The 11480-nt window shown below is 57.0% G+C and overlaps 1 protein-coding gene across 1 annotated transcript; it reads left to right on the top strand.

The window, feature by feature from the left end:
* The first annotated feature begins 306 nt into the window (after positions 1–306).
* On the top strand, positions 307–5261 carry LOC114894303 (testisin-like). Its single transcript, XM_029220838.1, is given in 8 exon segments — positions 307–373; positions 472–501; positions 590–616; positions 832–997; positions 1745–1952; positions 1955–2024; positions 4557–4711; positions 5022–5261. Coding segments are annotated over 8 exon segments (963 nt in total).
* Positions 5262–11480: the final 6219 nt, after the last annotated feature.

Below are 11480 nucleotides of genomic sequence, written 5' to 3'. Positions count from 1 at the left end.
AGAAAAGAGGGCAGCATGGGGGGGCAGCCAGGTTCCCAGGGTCGCAGACAAGAAAGGGATCGTCTGGGTACACTGGCTCCTGGGCCATAACAAGGTACTTAGTTGGGGGACCGAGCCCCAGTAGAAGCTCAAAGCCGGCGCACTGTGACGTCCCAGGTTCCCAAATATCCCTTGGACCAGAGAGGTCAAGCTGAGGGAAGGGGGCGGCCAGGGTTCCCGTGGCTCCCTCTCCCCGAGGGGACGCCCCAGCCGGGCCTTGGAGCTGGCGGAAGCAGAGGGGGCGCCAGGCGGCGGGAAGAAGAGGCCATGGGCGCGCAGGTCGGGACGCTGCTGCTCGCGCAACTGTTGGTGCGGGTCGAAATCGCGAGGCAGGGTGAGCTGAGGCGGGGGCTGCCGGCGCAGCTAGGGGTGATGGGGGAAGGGCGGGGCGCGTGGAGACCAAAGGGAGCTCACTTTCTCTCCTACCCGCAGCGTTGCGGGATAGGGACCTGTTGCTTCCAGGTAAGGCGTCCAGGGGGCGCGCTTCCCTGCGCAGGGCACCTGAGCCGGAGCGCGAATGGCGACTCATCTTTTCCTCTCCCCGCCGTAGGTTTCGAGAACTCATCTATGCTCGCATGTAACTGATGGGGCCCCCCCCTGGGTGTGGGGGAGGGGCGTGCGCCTGTGGACCACGTGGGGCAGGTCCCCAGCGTCCCCTTCTTCCTGGGCGGCAAGACCCCTGGACGCGCGGTTCCCCGGGGCGCCCCTTTCCTTCTCCCACCCGGTGGGTGAGGGTGGACGGGGTGGGCCTGCCTCCCGCAGCTCAGCCTGGTGTTCATTTGTCCATCCCAGGGCCATGTGGCCAACGGACTGTCCCGACACGCAGAGTGGGTGGAAAAGATGCAGAGCTTGGGCGCTGGTCGTGGCAGGGCAGCCTGCGCCTATGGGGCTCCCACTACTGCGGAGCAAGCCTGCTCAACCGCCGCTGGGTGCTCTCGGCCGCGCACTGCTTCCAAAAGTGAGTCTGGGGGCGGGCGGCCAGCTGACCCCGGGCCCTGGGTCTGCACCAGGACCTGCTCGCATGCCCCACGTGGACACGGCCCTCGTGTGCTCCTGAGGCGCAGTCCCGGCTGCAGACCGTTACGCACCCACGCGAGTCCTCCAGGGCGCTCCGGGAGAAAACCCTGTGCGGTTTCTACCAGAACGTTCTCCCAGAACTTTCCCACGCACGTTTGTTTGTCTTGTTCTTTTCTTTCTCGCTTCACTTGTCCCCAAATGGCACCACCAACCTCCACCTTCCTCACCCCACCTCCCAGCAGAGGTGACCGCGCCCCCCGCCCCCCGCCGGGGGGAGGAATGAGCTGAAGTAAGTGCTGGACACACAGCCTGGCCTGTGGTGACAGTGGCCCCGGTAGCTGTTTTGAGCCCAGCCTGCTGTGGCGCCCATGCACCTGCTCGTTGCGTTTTGAGAAGGGTTCTTGGAGGTGACAGGTGGTTGAGTGACTGGCCAGATGAGCTGGCAGGGGAGGCACCCTCCTGCCAACACCCCCAAGTCCCCAGGTGTGGGACTTTGTTTGGGGCTGTCTGGGCTCTCCCCGTTTCTACCCTGGCCTCTTTGGTCGAAGGAAGACCTGCTAATGGTGCCTGGGGTGAGCCCCGCAGCAGCCTGGGGGTCTCAGCTCAGGGAGCAGCCCCAGGTGTGCTCAGGTGGCCCACCCTCCCTCTGAGGACCCCTGACGGCTCTCTCCTCCCCTGCCAGCAACAGAGATCCCTATGAATGGTTGGTCCAGTTTGGCAAGCTGTCTGCCACACCACCCATTTGGAACCTGCAAGCCTACTGCAACCGTTACAACATGGAGCAGATCTTTTTGAGCCCCAGGTATCTGGGGGCTGCATCGTATGACATCGGCCTGCTGAAGCTGTCCTCCTCCATTACCTACACCAAGTACATCCAGCCTGTCTGTATCATGGCTTTTCCTCCTCTGAGTTTGAGAACTGGACTGACTGCTGGGTGACCGGCTGGGGGGACACTGAAGAAGATCAGGGTGAGGCTGGGGACAGATGGGTCTGGGGCAGGGGAGGGTGGCAATGTCATGTCCACTCATTCTAGCTGCACCAGCCTCAGTGGCCCCCACCTTGGCAGCATCCCCTCCTTGGCCTGCTCCGCATCCTCTCCACACCGGCTCTCCACTCTTTTTTTTTAATATAAATTTATTTATTTTTGGCTGCGTTGGGTCTTGCACAGGTTTTCTTTGGTTGTGTCCAGCGGGGGCTACTCTTTGTTGCAGTGCGCGGGCTTCTCATTGTGGTGGCTTCTCCTGTTGCGGAGCATGGGCTCTAGGCACACGGGCTTCAGTAGTTGCAGCACGCGGGCTCAGTAGTTGCGGCTCACGGTCTCCACAGTGCAGGCTCCGTAGTTGTGGCGCAGGGGCTTAGTTGCTCCGTGGCATGTGGGATCTTCCCGGACTAGGGCTCGAACCCGTGTCCTCTGCATTGGAAGGTGGATTCTTAACCACTGTGCCACCAGGGAAGTCCTCTTTTTTTTTTTTAATTTTAGAGTTTTTTTGATGTGGACCATTTTTTTCAAAAGTCTTTATTGAATTTGGTTACAATATTGCTTCCGTTTTTTTATGTTTTGTTTTTTTTGTCCACGAGGCATGTGGGATCTTAGCTCCCCGGCCAGGGATGGAACCCACACCCCCTGCACTGGAAGGCGAAGTCTTAACAACTGGACCTCCAGGGAAGTCTGTGACTCTCCACTCTTGCTCCCCCTTAAAGAGCAGTGCTTTCTGTACACACACTCAGTTCCCCCTCCCTTCCAGAGACTGTGAGCCAGAAGCCAGAGAGGGTGGCTCGCCAGAAGCCAGAGAGGGTGGCTCGCTGGCCCAGGCCCGAAGCCCCAGCCTGCAGGGGTGGGGCTGGGAAGGGCTGTTTCAGGAAGGCCTCCTTTCCACCCCAGCAGGGTGCTCACCAGCCCCCCCACCGCCAGCCAGCCTCCCACTCTGGCTTCTCCATCCCTTCTGCACCTGCCGGAGTGGCTTCCTGTCCTGGAGTGCCAGCTCCTTTTCTCTCCTTGAAATGTCAAGCCATGCTCCAGCCTTGGCTCCCCACTGAATCTCTGTGGGGCTGCTTGCGCTGTCATGAGCTGCCACCTGTTTGGCTCTCACCGTGAATCCTCTGAAACCGCTGGACACAGGCCCCCCAGAGGGGCTTCGGGGGCTCTAGCCTGACGGACTGGACGGCGCCTCACACTGCTCCCTGGTCCAGCATGGCCCTGCCTCACCCTTAACCACAGTAACTATATAGATAAAGCTCCTCTCATGCGCTCTGTGTCCGTGGCACTGTTCTGGGTTCCAGGGACTCTCTTCCTTCTGGAGCCTACCTGCCAATGAGGCTGGGAACAATTTTATACCTACTTTACAGATGAGCAAGCTTGTAGAGGTATGGAAATTGCCCAAGGCCCCAGGGCTCAATGGAGAGAGAGGCCAGGGCTCACTGGCCCGGAGAGGGTAGCACACCTGGAATTGGCTGGGGGCAGATAGAGGAGTCACAGGGGACCTGCCCCGTCCTTTCCCTTCACCCGAAGGGGCTGGAGAAAGTGCCCGTGTGCAGACTGCCTGGGCCCAAAGGGCTGAATGGGTGTGAGCCAAGGAGCCTAGCCAGGCAGACTCTGCTCCCTTCCCCCAGCTGACAGGTGGTAACACCCAGCCCCAGGCTGAACCCTCAGTCTCACAGGTAGAAGGTGACTTCTTGTCCCCCACCCCCCAGACCTGATATACTCTGTACTAGCTGGGAAACCTTGGGCAAGACACTTCATCTCACTGTGCCTCAGCTTCCTCATTTGTAAAATGGCATAATAATAGCTTGCACCTGAGAGGGTAGTTCTGAGGCTTAAAAGCGTTTATACATGAGGGCTTAGCAGAGCAGCCGGCAGCCAGGAAGCTCTATTTACAGACCAGCTTTCAGTGTTACTGTGGTCACCATCCTCTGCAGGATAAGGAGGTGATTCGGACCCAGACTTAGGAATTGGACAGACGTGGGTTCATATCAGGCTCTGGCAGCTCCCTGATACTTTGCTGGGGGTGGGGGAGGGCAATCTTGCTCCTGAATCTTTCCTTACCTGAGAATGGGGCTTGATCGAACTGCATCCTGGGAGGCCGGGCATGCGCAAATGCACGGGGAGAGAGTGCACCAGGGCTGCCCCACCTCCTCAGGCACCTGGGCGCTGGACTGTGTTAATCCTAAACCATCTCAGCGGCACTAGCCCTGCCCTCAGGCGTGCTACGGTCTCTCCCCAGAGCCTCAGCCAGGGCCTGTTATCTGCAGGCTACAGAGAGGGAAGCCTGTAACAGCTTGTCCATCCATTGGTTCTTTATGTGATGTTGTTCATCACCCATCAGGTGCTGGGTGCTGGGCTAGAGCAGGGGAATCAAGGGCAATGTCCCAGGCATCGTGGGTGCCCCAAGGACCGCCTCCCCCCACCCACCGCCTTCATAGCCTATGCCATTCCTCCCAACCTGATGGTAGAGGAGAGGCTCAGGATGCCATCTTTCTCCGTCCCCTCAATTCTTCAGCAGCACTGCCATCTCCTTACACCCTCCAGGAAGTGCAGGTCGGCATCATAAACACCACCATGTGTAACCACCTGTTCTCACTGCCTGATTTCCACCGTGACATCTGGGGAGACATAGTTTGTGCTGGCGACCCTCAAGGTGGCAAGGATTCTTGCTTTGTGAGTGTCCCTCCCGTCCCCAACCAGGGCTTCTGGGCCTTAGTATCACATCACCTCAGCTCCCAGGCCTGAGAGCAACCTGTATCCCTGCACTTCATTTGGTCCTCACCTCGACCCTGGGGGTGGGGGTGGGGGGTAGAAACTATTGCCCCACTTTGCAGATGCAGAAACTGAGGCTTGGTTACTTCCAGGGGGAGGAGTGGGATTTGCATCCAGTCTGCCCAGCTCCACAGCCCCTCCTGCTCCCCCGGCCTCTCTGCTCACCCCTCCTGCCCTACCCCAGGCTGGGCTCACCCATGCTGCTCCCCAGGGTGACTCAGGCGGACCCTTGACCTGCAAAAAGAAAGGGCTGTGGTATCAGGTTGGAATCCTGAGCTGGGGAGTGGGCTGTGGTAGGCCCAACTGGCCCGGTGTCTACACCAACATCAGTGCTCACTACAAGTGGATCCAAATGCTTTTGGCCAAAAACACCATTTGCAGGCCGGCCCCCTGCCCATCGCTGTTGCTCTTCCCTCTGCTCTGGGCTCCCCCATTCCTACAGTTGGCCTGAGCCCAGCAGATGGCCCCCGAGAGTCAGGGCCATCTGCTGAGTCAGGCCCAGTCCCCTTTGCTAATAAACCTGTGCATGTTCAAGTTGAAGCCTTGCACCGTGTTCTGTGGCCCCGGGTGGCTTCCTGGACACCCTCACGGTCACCCGTGTCCCATCCACGCCAAGACCACTCCTTAAGTCCTAAATCATTGTCATCCATCTGTGCTTTACTGGTTTTGGCTGCAAACAACAAAACCCTCTCAGGTTAGTTCAATCAGAAAAATAATTTATGGGAGGACATTAGTAGCACCAAGGTCACTGGGGGCTAAAGGCTGGAGTGGGGTGCAGTGGAGGAAACGCCCCCAAACACCCCCAGCGCTCATGCCATGTTTCTCACCACACAGACACCGGATGCTCCTGGGCTCACCACGGTCCCCCAAAGGCTGACCCGGGACCAGGACAAGGGTGCGGGTAGTTTATTTAGGAGGCGACACAAAGAAGCCCCAGTGAAGAGTGGTGAAATGAGGCAGGAGGGGCGAGAGCTAGTGACGTTTGCCCAGATGAGGAGGTTACCCTTGTGGCAGCTGAGGCGCTGTCTGGCCAGGATCCCCTGAGAAATCACGGGGACACACCTCAGCATCACCCATGGGGGACAAGGACCTGGCATGGCCCCTTCTCTCCTGATTCCCCGTGATTGAGGCTTGTCCTGGGGGCGTGGGGGCTTCAAGCTCCACAGGTGGCCTGGGTGGAAGGGCAGCAGCAAGCGTGTCGCCGCCCCCCACACTGGGGTCCCAGAACCCAGCCTCAGCATGGCCAAGGGACCAGGCCAGCGGGGCCAACTCGGGACGCTCGGAACTGCTCGGCCAGATCTGCGTTTTCATGAGATCCAGAGGTGCTGTGAGAGCAGAAGGTATGAGAAGCTCTGGTGGGTCCACATCCTGCCCTCCCTCCCCACCCGCAGACCCCCATCCTCCCTGCTCATGTGTGAGCCCTGGGGGTTTCCCAAACAGGGAGGGTGGGCAAACGCTGGTGGGCAGCCCCAAACCAGACGGAAGTGCCTCCCCGCGGTTGTGTCCCGCGACGCCCTGTCCACCCCCGCTCCCAACCCCCGCCAGCTCTCATACCCTCTGCAGCCACAAGGATTCAAATCTGCACCCAACAAGTCCAGCTAACACGTAACACCCCTGTAACACCCCTGCAGCTTCCTAGGGTCTCCTGCAGGGCCCCCCTTTTATCACCCCCCCCACTCTGGCCGCATAGTGCCTAGGTGCCCAGCTCTTGCCCACCTCTGCCCTTGCAGACGCTGCTCCCTTGGTCTAGAATGTTCCTCTCTTTCTTGGTTGCCTCCTGCCTTCCTCCAGGCCTCGGCTGAGACCTTGTCTCTTTATCGGGCCCATCATGCCTGCTCACCACACCCTTCGCATTCAGTCCCTCATGCCAACTACCACTGTTTGTCATGAATGTGGGCTTTGTGGTACTTTCCCAAATGGGTGGCCCTCAGCCTGCAGAAGCCATTTGTTTCCCAGAGCCGGGCAGGGTGAGGTGCTTCCCTGGTCTATGCTTGGTGCACAAGGCCACAGCAGGACTGAGTAGCCACATGCTCTCCCTGTAGGTCACCTATGGCACACCCCTGTGGTGGAGCCCAACAGCCCCACCAGGAATTGGGGCCCAAGGCTGGGGAGAAAGTGAACGGCCGGGGACCCTCAACCCTGTGCCCCCGGGGTCATTCATTACTGTCATTGTGGGCGCAGACCCATGCAGCCAAGGGCCCAGCTGGGCCATACAGAGCCCTGGGCGCTGGGTAAGCACAGGGAGGGGAGCCCAGGGTCCCTAGTTCACCCCCTGCTGTGTCCACTGCCCTTGCTCTCAGCACTTATCCTGGGACAGGCTGAAGAGACCTAGGAAGGGAATTGGAGAGCTTCAGGTAGGGGTGATGGGGCAGGGCCTTTCCTAGAGAAACTCAGGGCTTGTCAGCCCCCACCGTCTGGGCCCCATAACCTTCAGCCTTTGTATTCCCAGCTGCTTTCCATGAAAGACATGACCCTGGCCCCAGAGAGTGGCCTTGGGCACTCCTGGACACAAGGGTCCTGCACCACCCCCAGCCGGGACCCATCACTGACCAGTAGGTGCTGACCTGCTTTGCAAGTGGCATTGCCTATCCCGCCACCACTGGGGCTGGGAGTGCCATGACCCTGTGGACAGTTGAAGTCCCTCTGATCACTGGGGGAACCCACATGGTGGGGACATGGGGGTCCCTGTCTGCTAGATCATAAGTGACCAATGTCCTATGGTGTGTTTTCCCACCAACCAGTGTTAACAGAGAGGAGCTTCCTCTTGTTCTCACATTTGCTAAGACAGTTAAACCTGCAACTTTCATCCTTAGTTTACAGTCATAAGATGCTTTTCTAAGCCTAGTTTTTCTAGGGTAATTGTTAGTTTATTGAGCTCATGCTTATTATTTTTCACCACATATTGTGGATGGCACCGGTCATACATTTTTTCCCTTCCTTTTCTTATTCTCCAAAAAGTTGTATAAAGCCAGAACAGACTTTCTAGACAGCCACTAAGGTTATTATTTCCCTTTTGCCTTTTGCAAAGGTTTAGTAGAATATAGAGAAAATTGAAGTATTTCTGACAGGTTCTAAATGTAAACACAATTCAGAGCTTTGTATATATTTTTGCATATGAGAGTTGGGTATGTATACAAAGACACCAAAATATCAACACTTGTTAGCCCTGAGTGCTGGGGACACAGCTGCCGATGCAGGGGACACAGGGTCATGCCCTGGTCCGGGAAGATCCCACATGCCGTGGAGCGGCTGGGCCCGTGAGCCATGGCCGCTGAGCCTGCGCGTCCTGAGCCTGTGCTCCGCGCCGAGAGAGGCCACAACAGTGAGAGGCCCGCGTACTGCAAAGCAAACAAACAAACAAAAAACCAAAAAACAGAAGGGATTCTGTACAGATGCAGATTCAAGCCACCAGCCTCCAACCAAACTGTTGTTCCTACGCCACTTGTAAGTAAAAATTTCAGGACCACCACTATTAGTAACCACAGAATGCTAATAAGAATCTAGACTGGGAAGCTAGAATATGATGCAGCAAGGCCTTCCAAGGTCTGAGAGGAAATTAGCTTAGTTTTAGAATTCTAAACCCAGCAAACCATCAATTAAAGGGGAAGGCAAAATTATGTCACTCTCAGACAGGAAAGTTTAGAAGGTTTATCTCCCACCTGCCCTATCCAAGGACCATAACCATGGATGTCTATGTCCTAATCTCTGGAAACTGTGAATATGTACTTCACTTGGCAAAGGGGTTCTGCACACGTGATTAAGTTCAGGACAGAACATGGGGAGATTATCGTGGATTATCTGGGTGAGCCAGTGTAATCCCAAGGTCTTTATACCAGAAGGAGTCAGAAGAGGGAGTCAGAGGGATGGGGTGTGAAGTGGTAAGGCAGGACCCACCATTGCTACTTTGCAGATGGAGGCAGGGCCACAAGCCAAGGAATGAGGGTGGCCTCTAGAAACTGGAAAAGGCAAGGAAAGTGATTCCCCCAGAGCCTGCAGAAAGGGACACACCCTGCCAACACCTTGATTTTAGTTCAGCAACAGACTCGTCACAATTCTAGCCCACAAATGGTAAGACCCAGATCCGCCAGGCATCAGATCCAGCATGAGGCGGAAGTTGGGGGAGGTTTGGGGTTCAGAGGCCACCTGAGGGCAGGAGAAGGGTGGGGAGAGGGCGCCCCCTAGTGGCACCTTCCCACAAATGCACAGCTCCCTGGGATGTCAGAATAGGAACCTGCCTAGGGCAGGTGTCCCAGGTGACTGCACCTCAGCCCCAGTTGGCTGAAGAGGCTCATGTTAGAGACATTCAGCGCTGTGCTGGGAAACAAGACTGGGGAGCTCCCCTTGGGGCCAGAATCAGCTCCCCCTGGGGGGGTTGTGGGAACAGGAGGGAGGAGGAAGGTCCTGGGAAGCGGACAATAGGGCCCAGTCATGTAGCCAGCCCTGTTTGCCCAGGCCTGGCCCTCAGGACCCTGTGTGTTCAGGAGAGGACGAGAGCCCCCCACTGATCCCTTTCTGAGGACCAGTACTGGGACCTAGCCCCGGCCTGGCCAGGACCCTGTAGGGCCAGCAGGGGTCGGGCCCAGGAGCACCTGACCTGACACCAGGAAGACGGGCAAAGACAGGCAGGCCCGGCCCGGTGGCTGCACGTGGTTGAGGACACCCAGGACATGGGGGGGGTGTGGGGGAGGAGAAGAGGACAGGTGACAGGGCCTCAAGGGGACATGGGACTCAGGCTGAGGATCCCCAAACCCAACTCAGGGCCTGCTGTGGTGTGGAGTGAGCATGGGGGTGTGTAATCTCCTCTTTCAGAGCTGGTGACCCATTTGTGACCCAGACAGACCTTTGGGAAGGCCACCTCCTCATGCGGAGTGAGGTGGGGGGGCGTCCAGTCAACAAATAAGTGAACATAAGAAAGAAATATTCACAGCTTGCCTCTTTTCAGGTTCCCAGGGAATATTTACACCTTGCCCTGGGAGCCAGACTGGGCCCAGTTGGGCATGGCATGGGTGACCCGGCCCCTCAGCTGAGCAGGGGCTGATTCTGGCACCGTGGGGATTCCTGGGGTGCCCCCTGGGAACACGATGGGGGTGGGGGGACAGGGGTGTGTTCACAGGGCTCTGCCCATCCCAGGCTGCTCTACAGTTTGGGACAGCGCCCCCTCCTGGCCCTGAGAGGAAGTCCCCACGCCCACCGTGACAGGCGCTGGGGTCAGAGCAAGAAAAGGAGCCCGGAGCCCAGCCCCCAGCCCCCAGCTTGCTGCCTCCTGCCCAGGCGGGACCCCCTGGGCTCTGCGATGGTGCCCTTCCTTCAGAAGGAGAAGCAGGCTGCAGCGAGCCGTCCCGCTGTCATCACTCCACCCTGTCCCTCGCTCCCTCAGCATCCACCTCTGAGGAATCACCTGAGACAGGCGGGCCTGTTCCCTTTTCTTCACAGGAGGCCTTCTCATATCTGAAGAAATAGCCTCCTCAGGCCATCAGGAGGCCCTGTGTGTGGCCCCAAAGGGAGCAGAGCAAGAAAAGAGGCCCACACACAGGGCCTCCTGATTTAAATGTGTCCCAAACTGTTCAGTGGCCTGGGAGACACACCTGTCTTCCAAAGTGGATATGCCAATTTTGAGTTCCCACCAGCAATGAATGAGAGTTCAACTTCATTTTTTTTTTTGAAGATGTTGGGGGTAGGAGTTAATTAATTAATTAATTAATTATTGCCGTGTTGGGTCTTCGTTTCTGTGCGAGGGTTTTCTCTAGTTGTGGCAAGCGGGGGCCACTCTTCATCGCGGTGCGCGGGCCTCTCACTATCGCGGCCTCTCTTGTTACGGAGCACAGGCTCCAGACGCGCAGGCTCAGTAGTTGTGGCTCACGGGCCTAGTTGCTCCGCGGCATGTGGGATCCTCCCAGACCAGGGGTCGAACCCGTGTCCCCTGCATTAGCAGGCAGATTCTCAACCACTGCGCCACCAGGGAAGCCCCCAACTTCATTTTTTATATCTAAAAATTTGTGCCTTCCCTATAGACTGTTAAAATGAAATGAGTTAATATATAAAGGGTTTAGAATAATACCTCGTATAGAGTAAGCACTATCCGTGTGCTTTCACCACCATCACCACCATCACCATCACCATCACCACCGTCATCACCACCATCACCATCACCATCACCACCTGACCCAGCCATCAGGATTTTGAGAGGAATAGAGCTCTCAACTCCCGAGGCTCCAGCATGAGGACCAAGCCAGGATGACCATTTTACTTCTCCTTCTCTAGATCGATCCTGGAACCGCCCAGCCCTTCTCAACCATGGTTCCTCTTTAGCAGTGGTTCCCAATGCATGTTCCATGGAATGTTATTTCCCAGGGATGTTAATAGACTTCAATTGTAAAAGGATTCTATGATCACAGACTTTGGGGAAAGTTAAATTGGATTTTTGCTGGAGAACTTTTCAGTGACTCTGATTCGCTAAAATGCACCAGGATTCTGGAAGAGAAAATATAGTGGGCAGCATTCCCCAAACTTACTTGACTACAGAACCCTCACTTTTGAGGAATTTTGCAAGGGATGTGTGAGATGCTGCCCCACTGTCTCAAGGGCCAAGCTGGATCCAGGCAGTTCCCTTGGTCTCTCTCTCTCTCTCTCGTAGGACCTCCTGATCCCACAGCCTCCATCTTCTCAGGTG

This window comes from Monodon monoceros, unplaced genomic scaffold (assembly GCF_005190385.1).
Source record: "Monodon monoceros isolate NGI ecotype Baffin Bay Population unplaced genomic scaffold, NGI_Narwhal_1 Super_Scaffold_13, whole genome shotgun sequence".
In the NCBI taxonomy this organism is placed as follows: Eukaryota; Metazoa; Chordata; class Mammalia; order Artiodactyla; family Monodontidae; genus Monodon; species Monodon monoceros.
The sequence above is the reverse complement of the archived record's forward strand: the minus strand, read 5'-3'. Positions and strand labels throughout refer to the sequence as shown.